Source organism: Falco rusticolus, chromosome 7 (genome assembly GCF_015220075.1).
Source record: "Falco rusticolus isolate bFalRus1 chromosome 7, bFalRus1.pri, whole genome shotgun sequence".
Classification (NCBI taxonomy): Eukaryota; Metazoa; Chordata; class Aves; order Falconiformes; family Falconidae; genus Falco; species Falco rusticolus.
Genome location: NC_051193.1, coordinates 63,422,341 through 63,437,153, shown reverse-complemented (window position 1 = coordinate 63,437,153; position 14,813 = coordinate 63,422,341). Strand labels below are relative to the sequence as shown.

Here is a 14,813-nt window from a genome sequence, read left to right as displayed (position 1 = left end):
AACAACAATAATTATATTAAGATGGAGAGAGGAATAAAATCCAATAGGAAAAAATAAGTGATGCACAAAACAATTACTCACCGCCCAGCCAGTTCCACAGCAGTGATTGTCAGGCCTGGGCCAACCCCCTCCCTCCAGCTTATATAGCATGGAATACCCCTTTGGCTAGTTGAGGTCAACTGTCCTGGCTGTGTCCCCTTCCCCACTTCTTTGTCCCTCCAGCCCTCTCCCTGGCACGGCCTGAGACACTGAAAAGTCCTTGACTTCATATAAACAGGACCTAGCAACAACTAAAAACATCAGTGTGTTATCAACATTGTTCTCGTACTAAATCCAAAGCACAGCACTGCACCAGCTACTAAGAAAATTAACGCTATCACAGCTGAAACCAGGACAAAGTATGGATACAATTCTATAATCTGGACCGCACAGTACAACGTAACATGACCAACATACTAGAGACATATTTTCCTAAGTATTTTGCAGAAAATTAAAGCTTCTTTCAATCAACTTTGTTTAGCTACTTACACTAAGGTTAGAAGGATCTCTCATCCCATTTCCACTTGGTTCTGTTCGTGGGCTATTTTCTGGAGATGTTTGTCCATCTGCATGCAAAAGTTAAACAAGTCATTCAGTGCTGACCTCCTCCTCTCCACCACCAATTTCAGTATTATTTCTGAAATCAGGATATATACACACGGAAAAAAAAAAACCAACACCAAAAAAAGTACTGCTATACCAAGCAACTGTTCTGCAGGCAGACGGAAAGACAACTGAGGAACATAGAGCTACACCCCAGTATTTTCTCCAATTTCTCTACAGGTCACATGTGAATTACAAGGTTGCAGCTTTTACCAAAGTTTCTTGTACCTAAATCAGGCTTTTTCTTCCATTCTAGTATTATTGGGTGTTTTAGAAGTTACAAGTGCATTTTCCTAGTGATACATCTTAACATTGCTATAGCAGTTCCATTTTTCCCCTCCCTCCTGCTACCACTTTCTTGGTTAAGTCCCTCACTGGGAACAACTGCACTACGGTATGCTCTTGGCATAAAGCTTGGCAGCAATCCTATTCCAAATTTGACAAAATCTGATTCCTTAGTTGCTAAACATCAAGGAGACTTTCAGAACTACATCAGCTCTGGATAAGCATTCAGAAATAAGTATCCTCATATTTGCTGTACTCACTTTATAAATTAAGAGATAAATAGGAACTTTTACTTGTTTTTTACCTTTATACTTCCAACAAGTATTTTCAGTAACAACCAGAGAAAATCATTAAAGGGAATTGTCAGAGGAGAATCTGACGGGATATAAAATATACTATATTTATACACTAAATGTACTCCTTTCATAAAAAAAAAGAAGACAAAACCACAAAAAAGCCAACAAAACAAAAACCCATAAAACCCCAAACCTCAGATTTGAAGAATGCTGCTTTCTCACACTTCTGTCTGAATAAAGACAATAACACTATAATGCACCAGACTGAAACAATACTTCTGACAAGTGATTTTTCATCTGCACGTTGTATTTCTTCTCTGAGGCAAACAAAGCTCTTCTCTCAATGAACCAATGACAGGTCTTTTCCAAAAATCTGTTACTTGTCATTTCAAGCAGGCTTTGCCTTTATTGAAATGACTGGTTTTTTGCTGTTATTCTTTCAGTCTTATTGACTCTGACTCTTTCCAACTTCACCAAAACGTAACATGGAAATGCAAGTAAGAGTTTGTGGTATTTCAATGCTGTGGTGAGCCCAAAATAGACTCAAGGCTAATCCTGAACGGTTAGCATATAGGACAGTGAAAGTGGACAAGAAAAACACCTCGTAACTACCATTCACTGAATCCCATCCACCTGACAGAAGAGACTGCTATTACTGATAATAGGGCAGGACTGCATCAAGGCTGGCAGGTGTTGAAATGTTTGTTTTTTTTTTTTGTTTTTTTTTTTTTTTTTACACAATGTAACATCAGGTCTGTGGTAGCTACAAAGTTGTCCTCTCGCCACCGCTTACTAGGCATAGTCAACTTACACCAAGATTCTCCATCTGATAGCATCAGGGAAGCAATTCCCACCTGTTTTATCAAAAGACTGCACATTGTAAGTTCGGAGTTCTGCTGGTCCAGAAAGTCTTCCAGTATTTGGAGGATTAGGGAAAAATCTTTCTTGTCTTCGAGGAGGAAGAACTGGATCAGGGTAAGGCTCACCTAAGATGGAAGAAATTGTAGAACAGGTCAGCGAAGATTTATTCTCCCCATTCCATACAATTTTAGACCAACAAAATTCTCTGGTTATCTTATGCTCTTGTAAATACCCAAAGTGAGTATCACAAGGTGAGCAAATAAATCTTACAAAACACCAAACACAAGAACCCCACCAGGTATGTACTATTGCTTATGTTTCTAAGGAGCTGCAAAAAAAGAAAGCTCATTGATCTTTGGTTGAACATACAGTAGAATTATGAAAGTTATGATTGCCTAAATTATAAACAGTGAGGCCTTGAAACAAAGGTTTGGCACAGCAAGAAAGGTCAAAGGCAAAATAAAGTAGTATACATTTTAAGCCATTCTTAGATAAGAGTGCTGTTCTCTGTTACATTTCATAGCGCTGTTTCCACCAACTTCCTTGCATCAGACACGGCAATCAGTCACACAGCTACAAGACAAGCTGTATCAGTGAGATCCAAGTGCAAAGAGGGGGTAAGAACACAGCTCGGGTCAAGGAAACAAGATTACCCCTCTGCAATATCCTGTTAATAGATCAATTCTGGCAAATGAGAAACTGCATCCTGAGCAGACTTTGAGTTTTGTAATAGGGCTTTCACACAGATGTGTAGCAAATACAATATTGCCTGCTGCATTTAATAACTGAGGTACTTTAACCTTTTTACTTTTTAATTTTTTAATACTTTTTTTAACTTAATTGCATTTTGGAAGGTTATCCGTCCCCTTGCATTGTTTACTTGAGAAGTATCAGTAGTATCCTCTTTGATTAATCTCTGTTTTCCTTGAGTGATAACATGCAACACAGATGTTTAGCTGAAGACTGATTTTGTTGTTGTTATCAAAGAGGCAGCAGCAACATGAAAATACACGCCAAACAGGATGACTGTACCATGGTACTCCTGTACTATTAATATGAGGTTTTTTTAAAACCGTATTTTTCAACATTAGCTAGCTTTTATTTATTCCTTTATTTAAGGCTAATGTACCATTAAAACTTTCTACTTTCTCAGATCTCTTATTAATTATCCAACCCAGACAGGTCTTTTGATGCACTAAAACAACACCCAGTAAGATGATAAAACCGAACAGTTGATTGTACACTGCTAGAACCAATGTATATTTAAAAGACAGCGTAGAAGTGCAAGTGAACCACACCATTCAAGATGGAAAACCCCCTGCTATTAAAAAAAAACACCTTTCCAGTGCAGTTCCAAGTTCCATTTCAAATTTTTAAGCAAAAAATACTTCAAATACATACGCTGCAAGTCAGGACCTCTATTTTTCCACAGATACAGTAGCTAAGCAGATTTTTATACCTGGTGGAGGCAGAATTATCCTGCGTTCTCTGTCCCAAGGAGGAGACAGGGATCCAGTATCTGATGGTGGTCTGTGGGGATCAGTTAATCTATCAGAACTCAGGTCTCCTCTTTCGTTACCAGCTTCATACATTGCAGTTTGTCCTCTGGATCCTAATCGAAAAAATAAGATAGCTGCTTACTCAGGTATTTTAAATCCTCTGTTATGGCTTTCTTCATTAAGTCTGAAAATAGTAAAATAAATCATGGAATGCCAACACAGTCAAGATACAAGAGGCGCGTGGCTCCACAGGACTCTCCAGCTGTTTGCTGATGACCAGTTACGTTTACTGGAAGCGTTTAAAAGGTTTGGAATGAAAAACAAATCAGCTCAAGAAGAGTGCAATCTAGACTACCCACAATTTTATTTTCTGTAGAAGTTTTAAGTGTTTTAGTTCATTCGAATCAGAGAAACTACCGCCCTCATGATAAATCTTTTTTTTAAAAAAAAAAAGAAAGACATAACAATACACACATAACCAAGTGCAAGAGAAACTGTAACAACGAGTGATTTTAGGTTGCAAGCTTCCTTTAAAATAGATTTGGTCTGAAAAATTACAGAAATACTGAATCCTGGTATCATTCTCCAATTCTCTATCCTAAAATTCAACCTAAAATTTGAATCCACTTCACGTCTTGTCTAAAGTGAGATGACCACTATAATGATCACTGTAATTGCTCTGTAGCTGACATTATTTAAACACGTAATTTGTTTAATCTGCCCAAATTACATCAGTGCTCCCTTGTTGCGGTAGTTATGCCTTTGCATAGCCTCCTTCCTTGCTAGTACTGCATCCTGAAATCTAATTTTACTCTTCCTCACCAGCAACAGCTGAGCTACAATTTAGAAATACATTGGACAGCTCAGTTTCATTACTTACTGTCTCTATACAAATAAATTGGCAAGTACCATTTTGCTTGATTTAGCTACAGTTGAACACATTTGAACTCAAGCTTTTCTGACATAGAAAAAGAATCCATTTTCATATGCAGCTGGATATGCTTTTTTACAAAGAATTAGAGTAAATAAATAGTTCATGCTGGTCTTTGAAAAAAAATCAATGTTGATTAGTGAAACCCTTACAGAACAGACATTTAGATGTATTTCCCATTAAGTAAGTACAGGTTTCAACAGGTGTAACAGTAGTAGTAAATTAAATAGTAGCTTCTTCATAACCTGTAACAGATGCTGAACTTCACTCTAGCATTTATCTACACTATGTCTGTCAACATCAAAAATATGAAGGAACAGTATTTTTCTTCCCTTACAACCCACAACACCATGGCTTACTTTCACCTACTACTCAGTCTCTTGAATTTAACTCCTTACACATACAACCTTTCTGGTCCCTTTTATCACTAAGGAAGAAACTGTCTCTGTGTATGATGACTGCCTCTAATTTAGAACAAAGGGAGGAAAATAATTTACTGAATTGGTAGCTTTCTAGTGTCATAACCCCCAGCAAAACTGTCTCACATTTTTGACAACACAGGTACTCTCTCCTTCTCTCACTGACTGTAGACCAATGAGACAGAAGGGGCAGTATTCTTTCTTCAAAAATCTGACTCTTATTTACTTTAAAAATCATGTTTATTTCAGCAGAACGCCACTTGTCCAAGAAATAAAACAAGACTGATTAAGTTTGGCTTTTCACTTTTCTCAGTCTATGCTTCTAAAGTGAATCCACTGACCAACCTACCAGTAACGACTAAGTTTTCCATTCTACTTTTACACATCAGACAGCTTTAGAAGCAAGCTGAAAAACAGGAAGAGTTTGTCCAATTAACTGTTTATATTGAATTGGTTGTTTTAATATTTTGTCACCAACAAGAGGAAAAGGTGTGACAGCTTTAGAGTAGAGGAGAGAGAAATCCAGAATAGATACTTTTCAAGTTCAAGAATTGTACCTCTTCCTCCTCCTCCACCTGGAAGCATAGGTGAAAGCCTTAAAGGACCCTCCAATAAAGTTGGAGGGGAAAGAAAAGCTCTTGTTTCAGATGAAGGCCGGCCCATTGGTGAGGGTCCATATGGGGAATGCTCTGGAACAGTTAAAACAAGATACTCAAGTTCACAATATATAGTTTAGCAAACTGTATGAAGTAATTAACTTCTCAGGTGAAGTTTAAAACTAAATTATGTAAGTAAAATGAAAATTGTGGTCTAATTACCATGTGTATCACATTCCCAGCCTACTCTCATCGACACTACAAATGCTTTTTGTTTCAACAAAATACTCGACATGACCTAGAGTCACTTATGACCCAATTATTTTTTAAAATGATTGTTATTTGTACATACACATGGCCAAAATAGTTTTCAAACAATTACATATGTGTGGTCTTGGAAAACAAAACCATAAACCAAAACAATTAGGCTCTATTTTACAATTCAATACTGTACCTCTGCCAAATGGCCTAACTGGAACATCAAGACCATAAGGATCTTTTTCTAAAAGGTCAAGTTTAAATTCTGCTTCAGTTAATCTGCAAATAAACAACAAAAAAGTAGTAAATAATCAAGAAATGCGAAAGTTTTACTGGACTGCACCATTTACTGCTAGGCTTTCTACTTAAAGGATTAATGAAGCAAAGTATTTTATCCCCTAAATAAAGACAAGGATGTCACACAACTCTGAGCTTAATAATTCCTGAAAGCATTTCTCTATGGTGCTCTATTTTAACTGCAAACTGAATTGGCATATTAGATATCACAATTTCTAGTATGACATTACTCTCATGAGTACTCTAAATGGCATTCCAAGTATTAGTTAACCTCACACCTAAAGGTTCCTCTCCACCACTACTACCTGGAGCTATTAGCTCAGTATTAATTTCTGAGATAAGCTGTAAAATCATTAGGTAACCATGATATCTGCTTGATACATACTTATTTAAAACAAACAATAAATAACACCCCCCCAAAAAACCTTTGAGTTCTAGTACTACATTCTGCTTGCTTCCTGTAATGATATCACGCAAGAAAGTAAGAACTTAAGAACTATGTGAAATATTGAAATATTTCAGGAACATTCAAATTACTTTCTTTCAGATCTCCAATGGGCCACAGCTCATTAACATGGGTCTAGAAAACAACAGCTTGCATAAATCCAAAACACACATGCATGACAAATTGCATTTATTCAGAATTAGATCCGGACTGCACTTACTTTTGTCTGTTATGTGAATTTTCTTTTTTTATATCACTGAGGTGTCTTTCAGCGGCTCGGGCTGTCAGCTTTGGGAAGGGACAAAAATCAGATGCTTAGATATTGCAGTTTACTAATTAAATGTTTCATAAATATGACAGGTCCTAGATCCAAGACATTATTTTCTATCCGAAGTGTGTGGACTGTGTTTTTGTAAGATACGACTCATGTATAAAGCATATGAAACAAAGCCTCACATACATGACCAAATAACATTAGCAGTTCCACTACGCAAATTTTTGAGGAATGATAGGGCTTTCCTGCAGGTCCTTAAAACTGCAGAAATTAAATTATTTGGCTATAGCTGCTTTTAAATATCTACACAATACACACAAGACTTAAGTCTCAAATTTTATATAAGAAAATTTTATTCTAAAATCCTATAGTTAAAAACTGTAAAATTATGACCACTAAGTGCCTCAGCACCGGAACTGAAGAATGTATTAGTCAGGAAATATATTAAAGTTCCCTGTTTGGAGAAAAAAAAAGGTAAAAATGGATTTTGCAGCAGCCTTCTTAGGAAGCTGTCAACGGAACACACTGTTCCCACAGGGCATAATGTCTTCTATTAGTAGATAAAAGCAGTGAAGTACATCCAGGGAAAATATTACAATGGCATTGAAACGAGGCCAAAAGCTTATATTATTAGCAAAATGTCACGCACTTGTTAAATGGTAACATGTTATTCCAGCAGATTTATTGCTATAGCAAATAACAGTGTAATATCAGTCTACTGTGCTAATAGATATCCAGCTTAATTATTCTAACTGCTCTACATGACAGAAGTATTTTTTACATGCTTTTGTGTATTTCTGCAAGAAATCTATATGTTTAAAGGTGACAGGTTAATTTTGATTATCTGTTTTTAATAAAAAGTGATAAAAAAGCTATTCAAATCATGGAAAAGATGCACAGAGTTCAGAAAATTCAATATTTGGAACTTACCCAATTATCATGAGCTTTCTTCTCATGTGAAGTAATCTGTGAAAAAGAGATTCATTTGATCATTATTCATCTAGAAAAGAAAATTTAGTATTGAGTATATGTTCTTATTTGTAGATTTCTTGTGTGGGGGTGATTTATAATGAGACATCTAAGCTTAAATTTAAACTTTTTAGTAAAGTTATCTGGTGATCTCTGCTATGAAATTGTGTCAGTCAAAACTAGATGGCATTAAAGTGGGGGACACACACATGACAACAAAAAAACTACCCAACAAAATCAAGCCAAATGCAGTACCACAACCTAGCTGAAAGCGGTATTTCAGTTGCATTAACATCCCTCCTACTTGGCGCAGGTAACACAAAGCACATACCTGATTCTGGTATGAACGAATGGTTCTTTCTAGCTCTTCTTCAAGATCTTTTGCTCGCTGTCTGTGACAAAATTAGGATTTATGACATTGTAATAAGATGCAGAGGAAAGTAATTTTAAATAGAGTAAATACTATGGTAAACAAAAGGTCTAATTAAGATTTTTTTTTATATATATCCAAAAGACAGTATGGCCACTTAGGCCTATGCAAGACAAAACATAGTATCAGTGGAAATTCTAGGCTCTATAGTACAAACAGGAACATAAACAAAAGAACAGAACCAAAAAGCCCAACATCTCCCCAACTTTTCGATGGTCTGCGGCAAGTTTCCAGCATGAAGGATACCCCTCCACATATGCCCTGACAGCCAGCCTCACCCAGCTCTGCAAACGCGCCAGCGTAGCTGGAGCATCACACTGTCACAGGCTACCACAGTCAGTCCTGAAGGACAGTCATTTCTACTAAAGTTATTTCAAGACCACAGAAAGCACGATGCCACTTTTGCTGACAGCTGCCCTTGCACAGCCTCTCTTGGTTCTACGCTCTCTCAGCAGGTGGGTCAAAGACACATGCACTATTCGGTGATACTCCATTTGCAATATTCATAGTCTCTAAAATTAAGAAGTCTACAAAGTTTGCATTCCAAGTAAATCAGGAAGGGTGAATTCTGGCTTCCTGTATGAATACTGACAAAAGTCTACAAGAACGAATCTAATTAACTCTTCAGGAAGCACTGTTGATCAGTATCGTTCAGTTATAGTCAACGTTCCCATAAACACTGAAGGAAGATGGGGAATATACACTGCAGACTGAAGAACTGTGCCATAGTTTTGAGAAACCACAGAAACAAACCAGAGGTACACGGTGTAACACAAAACAGAGCAAAGCAGTTAAACAACTAGAGAAAATATTCCCACATCATAATAGTCTAGTAAAGAATTTCTAAACAACAGTACTATTCGAGAAGCTTAGAGATACAGATATAGAATACTGTAACTACACCATATAAATGTTAGGATCTATAGGAAAACTGAACATTGCATTTATTTCACAGCATTCACTTAACTTTGTATTTTTATCTCTGTTCAGTAAAGGGAATTAAATTAGAGACCCAATTCTACCACTCCATTAAAGCTAACATGTCAATATGATTAACATTCTAATGGAAGAAAGGTTGCTAGTGGTCTTTGATAGCTGGACTTCTTAACAAAGCAAAACCTCCCTTAGTATGTATTATTACACACAAACTAGCATGTAACACACACAACACACACACACCTCCAACAAAGAAACTAGAAGAAAATACATTAACTTATGCTGGTGTTTATATTAGTTCTCTATTGCCTTTTGTTCACTTTGGAACAAGTGATTACAGCAACTGAAATCTGTAATTACCTGTAGCTGTTTAGTTCTTCAGCAGCATGATTAATTTTTTCATCTACTTTAGAAAGCTTTTCTTCTTTCTGTAGGCGTTCTCTCTCTTCTACTGTCAGCTTCCTTTAAGAAAACCCCAAAACTATGATTAATTCTGTTTCAAGTCAACAATTTTGTAGTTGGTCTGTCAAGAAAAACTTCTCCAATTATTCAAGTGTGATGAATACATGATATGTACCCAGATAAAGTGTTTTACAGGCAACATATGAAGTGGCATAAATAGCACTAGTTTGTATTCATGTTAGTTTATTCAGTTCATTAACTGTTCTGTATGAATCAATTAGATTACCACTACTTCTAAAAAGAACCTGGGAAGACAATCCGTATTCCCAAAGCATATTTCTATTGGGAAAGTGGCAAAAAAATGCAGCCACAAATCAAATCAGAAACTAAAAACCAAACTGCACTAATTTTCAGTGATTTGTTCTGGTACTTTTTTACATTTTAAAATAATTTTCTGTAGAAGAAAGAAGTTGTTATTAGCTATTAAAAAAAGTTATTAAAAAAATTATTTCCAGGTCCCTCTTTTTTTACGCCGTATCAGGGACTATGGAAGAGAACACCCACATACCAGACCACAGATTATGCACAAGGTGGTGCAGAACACACGTGGATACTACTGCTGCATATAGCCACGAATGGATAAACTCATCATTTTCCTGTGAACAGCAGTCCTTAACAATCAAGCCACCTAAATCATGGATCTTTTGAACATGATTTATACTTCTTTTCTACTCAGTCTTCACTTCCCACTTTTCTGTTTCTGTTGTATGAACACATCCAGCTTTTTATAAGATACCTTGTTAATACTAATAGCCTTTCTTATTCTGCTATCTCATCATGCCAGCTTCTCCCCACTTCTTTTTGGCTTTTCTAAAATCTTTGATAAACAGCATACATTTGCTGAGCTTCAGTGTGGTATTTTTGAATATCACCTACACAGTCTGCAAATATTTTTTCCTTTCGACTGCCCATCATAGCTTCTTTCTAATATGTTCCTTCCCACTACCCCACCCCAGGATTTTTTTTAAATTAAACGTTAATAGTAGATTTCTACATTTTGTTGCATCTACAAAGATGCCAAGTATCTACACAAATACACATCTATGTGCTACAAAGCAGATTATTGAAATAACTATTGTATTTCAATACTTCACATACTTTAAAAAGGTCCTGCATATTGCTCAGTACAGGATCAAGACCTGTGCTGCTCCTCTTGCTTCCTTCAAGATTATGTCTACTCCTTGAAATAATTTCTGGGTAGTAAAACTGCCATTTTACCACCACACCCTAAAATTACGCCCCCTGCTCCCTTCCTGCCCTGTCCACACACATACTTCTGAAGATTACTACGTGCCCCATCCTATTCCAATCAACATTATTTCTAGTCCTTAACTTATTTCTGATTTCAATCAGTAAATCATAATCCTTATTATCATCCTGACTGTGAGACAAACAGTTCAGCCTTCATACTCTGCCTTTATTGGTGAGGAAAACCTGATTCACAGGGGTTCTGTGTTGCCTGCTGGTAACAGGAAGCTTGCCTATGTTTTAACTCCAAGCTTAGTTTTATATATAGCATCACTCCTCTGCTGACATTACTAGCTCTCAACTGTATAAAATATACCTCACAGTTAAAGTAGCTAATGATCATCCATCTTTCAGCAATTTTGATAGCTGTATTATATCATATCTTAATTTAACAGAAGAAAATATATAATCAAGTTTTCCAACTTTACCCACCTTATTTCATAGATTAAAAATATTTTTTTTTTGCTTATCTTTCTGTACTTGCTTGTGGAAAAGTCCTAAAATAATATACCACTACTTTCACGGAAACAATTTCTATAAAATTACTGTGATCACTACTGTACATGAAGGTGTAACATAACAGTCTTCACAATTCGGAAAACTCTGGAAAGCAGTATTAAAATTTTCAGCCCCCCCAAATCAAACAGTAAGCATTGAATATAAAAAGAGGAACCAGCACCTGTGTAGTTTCATTTCATTTTCTTGATAAAGCTCAGTCATTACTTTAAGTTTCTGCTGAAGCTTTTGAACTTCACTTTCAAAATGTTCATTTTCAGACTGCAAGGAAGCTTGTTGACTTTGAAGTTTTTCTATACGTTCTGTCAAATTCAGAGATAATTATATGGGGATAAGGCACAACTTACAAAACTAAAATATTTGCAGTATTTTGGTATATAAAGAAGTCTGTAAAAACCTTTGATCCTATGTTGATTTTATAATATAAGCAATAACATGTTTATGTATTTCAGTAATGTATACACATTGAGAAGCAGTACTGCTGCTTTTGATGGGAAACCTACAACTATACTCTCTACCTGCCTCAAAGCGCAGCTCTGAGCACGTATCTAGCCTTTGCTCCAAATTGTATAGCTTCTTTGAAAACAATGCAGTTTTGTAACTCACAATATAGATTTTCATTTAGGGCTCTTATCATTGTAATTATTCTACTAAAGTAGTAACGCTGGTACCATCATACACTCTTGCAGATTCACCCACACGAGGACTTGCTGAGTAGCCTGAAGGGATAACTCAGATTTGTCAAACTACCTTATCTTTCCAAATTAAAATCAGTCGTACTTCTTTTCTTATTTACTATTCCTATGCCTCTCCAAGAAACACAGAAAACTTCAATAAGTTTGAATATCTTTATGGGACAGAGTTACGATCTACTTGTAAAGCACAGCAGCAGAAAGAGTCACTTTAAAGGACTATCAAAAACTGAAAAATACAGTTTTACAGAGCATGTCATCACCCAAATAACAAAGCACAGTACATTCAAATGTGATGGCTACCCTGCTGGCTGTTACCTGTAATTACAGGCTTTAATTTGAATTCAAGTAGCAGATTTCACTTCATAAGGTTTAATACACTATGTCCTACACAACAAAGGAAAAAAACCAGAGCATGACACTTTCAGGTTCAGTTTTCTAAATGTAGTATTTTGGACTCATTACAACTAAGCTACCATTTTTAATAGATATTTCTAGAATTTAAACACTATTGATTCATGTCCAGAATATATAAAGACAGTATTATATATTTATTAACATCACTTTGCCCATGTGTTTTCAGATTCTATAACTGTTAAGTTATACCATATTCCAGCAGAGTATAACAAAATTTGCAAATGGTGCTTTGCCTCCAAAATCAAATACTTCAAATAGCTAAGCAACTTTAACCTAAACAGGCATTTTAAAAATCAAGTAGAGCTATTAATGTAAACTTAATTCAGTTTTTACTGGACGTAATACAGCCTTTTATATCATTTTATAAAAACAGCATCTTACTAATCTTAAAGGCAAAACAACATTTATTTACCTGTAAGTTCTCCTTTAGCTTTATTTTCATCAGACAGTTTTGAATACATTTGATCTCTTTCTGTTTCCAGGGTCTTTAAACAAGCATTTAACTATAATCAAAATTTAAAAAAATAAGCATTTTAAGATTACCAGAAATGTTTGCATGCAAAAATATCTAGCTAAACATTAAAAGATCCTGAACTCTGTGATACTAATATCTATATGCCTATATATTCATTAGTTTATATTTATCACATATAATAATATAATATAAATTATATCATAATATTAAATCACTATACTATAATAATAACAACTATATTATTTTCTATATTATGAATATTTTTATTATTTGTGTTTATCATTATATTATATATTATTTATATATAAACATGTATTTATGTATAATATATAAATTTATAATATAAAATTATAATACAATATAAATATATTAATCTATAATTAATCTTACCATTGCATATAATCTCTCTAGTTTCCCCCCCTCCTATAATACAATATAAATATATTAATTAATCTATAATTAATCTTACTATTGCATATAATCTCTCTAGTTTCCTCCCCCTCCATCCACAAGTTTCTTAAAATCACATACCTTTGCAGCATAGATCAATTTCTTTATAGTTCGTTTTTGCTGATCATCTGATTGACAGAATAGAATAATGTCACAAAAAAAAAAAAAAAAAAGCATAAAAAGGTTTGTGACAGAGGTTACTACTGTTACCTTTTTTGTTTCTACAAAAAAGCAATCCCCATCATACCATGACAGGCATACAAGTACCGAGGCTTGAGCAACAGGACCCGAGCCAAAGCTGACCTCTAGATGAACCTGCCCACTGAACATTTTATATATATATATTTAGCATCCAATCATTAGCAGAATATGCATGATCATTAGTGAAATATGTATGACCATTAGTGAAAAATGCAGCTGAAATAGAATATAACCATTAGTGAAGATATAGTACATCCTTCCTTGCTTAAAGGCAAGCGGCCAAGATTATGAAATGAGATATATGGCCTTGTCCGCAAACCGGTGGTTAAAATCAAGTAGATAAGGAAAACTCCCTTGGTTCCTCCCTGAGCCCTGGCCAGGCTTCAATGAGATCTAAGAGGAGAGCAAAACCAGATGTTCCCACATTTGAAATTAGGTAAGCTTGTTTATTCAGTGGTATAAAAGCTGGAGCCTCTTACAGCGACCTTGGACACCTCACCTACGAGTGGATGCACTGCGTAGGACCTCCCAATTGCTGGGAAAGATTCTCCAGATCCTCGCTGTAACCGGGGCTCCCCAGCAACTGTGGATCTGGATGATGGCAAAGTATTAGGGCAATTAGCGATGGATCTTTCTTTACTGCTATAGTCTGTGAGATGTAGGAGTGACTAGGTGTATTACCTTGTCTTGTTTAATTCTTGCTGTATTATTTCATTTGCTATTTATTTCACTTACTATTCTATTGCTTTAAACGTAAGTAAAGATAAACTCACTTTAAGTAGGTGTTTGTGTCCTTTGTGCTGACCCTGTCTATTGGCAAAACAGGGGGCAGGGGGGGAAATTCCTGTATTCTAGTGCTTTGTTTGCCAATCAATCAGACTCAGAATATCAGAATGTTCATGTTAAAAATGAGATGCTGAATACACACTGCAAGATTTACTGGGATGTGCTCTATGGTATAATCAGCACCAGTATAAAAAGAAGCTGAAGTAACAATAAGGAGGAAGAAAGGCTCTCCTGTGCTGCTGTTTTGAGAGGACCCACACCTACACTCATCCTTGTAGCCGCATGCTACAAGTAACACCTGTATAAGGACAAGGAAGCAGAAATTAGGCTCTAAGGACCCACAGTTCTACTGCTGGGAGGAGTGTCAAGAAAAAGTGAAACAAGGTTTCCACCTAAAAATGTTTGAGAATCACTGCTTAATGCTAACA

The 14,813-nt window shown here is 35.7% G+C and overlaps 1 protein-coding gene across 9 annotated transcripts in view; it reads right to left on the bottom strand.

Moving 5' to 3' along the window:
* MIA2 (MIA SH3 domain ER export factor 2) overlaps nucleotides 1-14,813 on the bottom strand; it is a 42,413-nt gene that overhangs the window by 5,988 nt on the left and 21,612 nt on the right. For 8 of the 9 annotated variants that reach the window (XM_037395204.1, XM_037395203.1, XM_037395202.1 and 5 more), the window contains 12 exons: nucleotides 13,480-13,526; nucleotides 12,886-12,976; nucleotides 11,528-11,666; nucleotides 9,499-9,600; nucleotides 8,104-8,164; nucleotides 7,734-7,769; nucleotides 6,750-6,817; nucleotides 5,984-6,066; nucleotides 5,491-5,622; nucleotides 3,544-3,696; nucleotides 2,078-2,209; nucleotides 529-605 (listed from right to left, as the gene is read on the bottom strand). In XM_037395204.1, the coding sequence (XP_037251101.1) occupies nucleotides 529-605; nucleotides 2,078-2,209; nucleotides 3,544-3,696; nucleotides 5,491-5,622; nucleotides 5,984-6,066; nucleotides 6,750-6,817; nucleotides 7,734-7,769; nucleotides 8,104-8,164; nucleotides 9,499-9,600; nucleotides 11,528-11,666; nucleotides 12,886-12,976; nucleotides 13,480-13,526 (1,121 nt within the window). The remainder of the gene's footprint in view (nucleotides 1-528; nucleotides 606-2,077; nucleotides 2,210-3,543; nucleotides 3,697-5,490; nucleotides 5,623-5,983; nucleotides 6,067-6,749; nucleotides 6,818-7,733; nucleotides 7,770-8,103; nucleotides 8,165-9,498; nucleotides 9,601-11,527; nucleotides 11,667-12,885; nucleotides 12,977-13,479; nucleotides 13,527-14,813) is intronic. The other variant, XM_037395205.1, reaches the window with a different exon arrangement.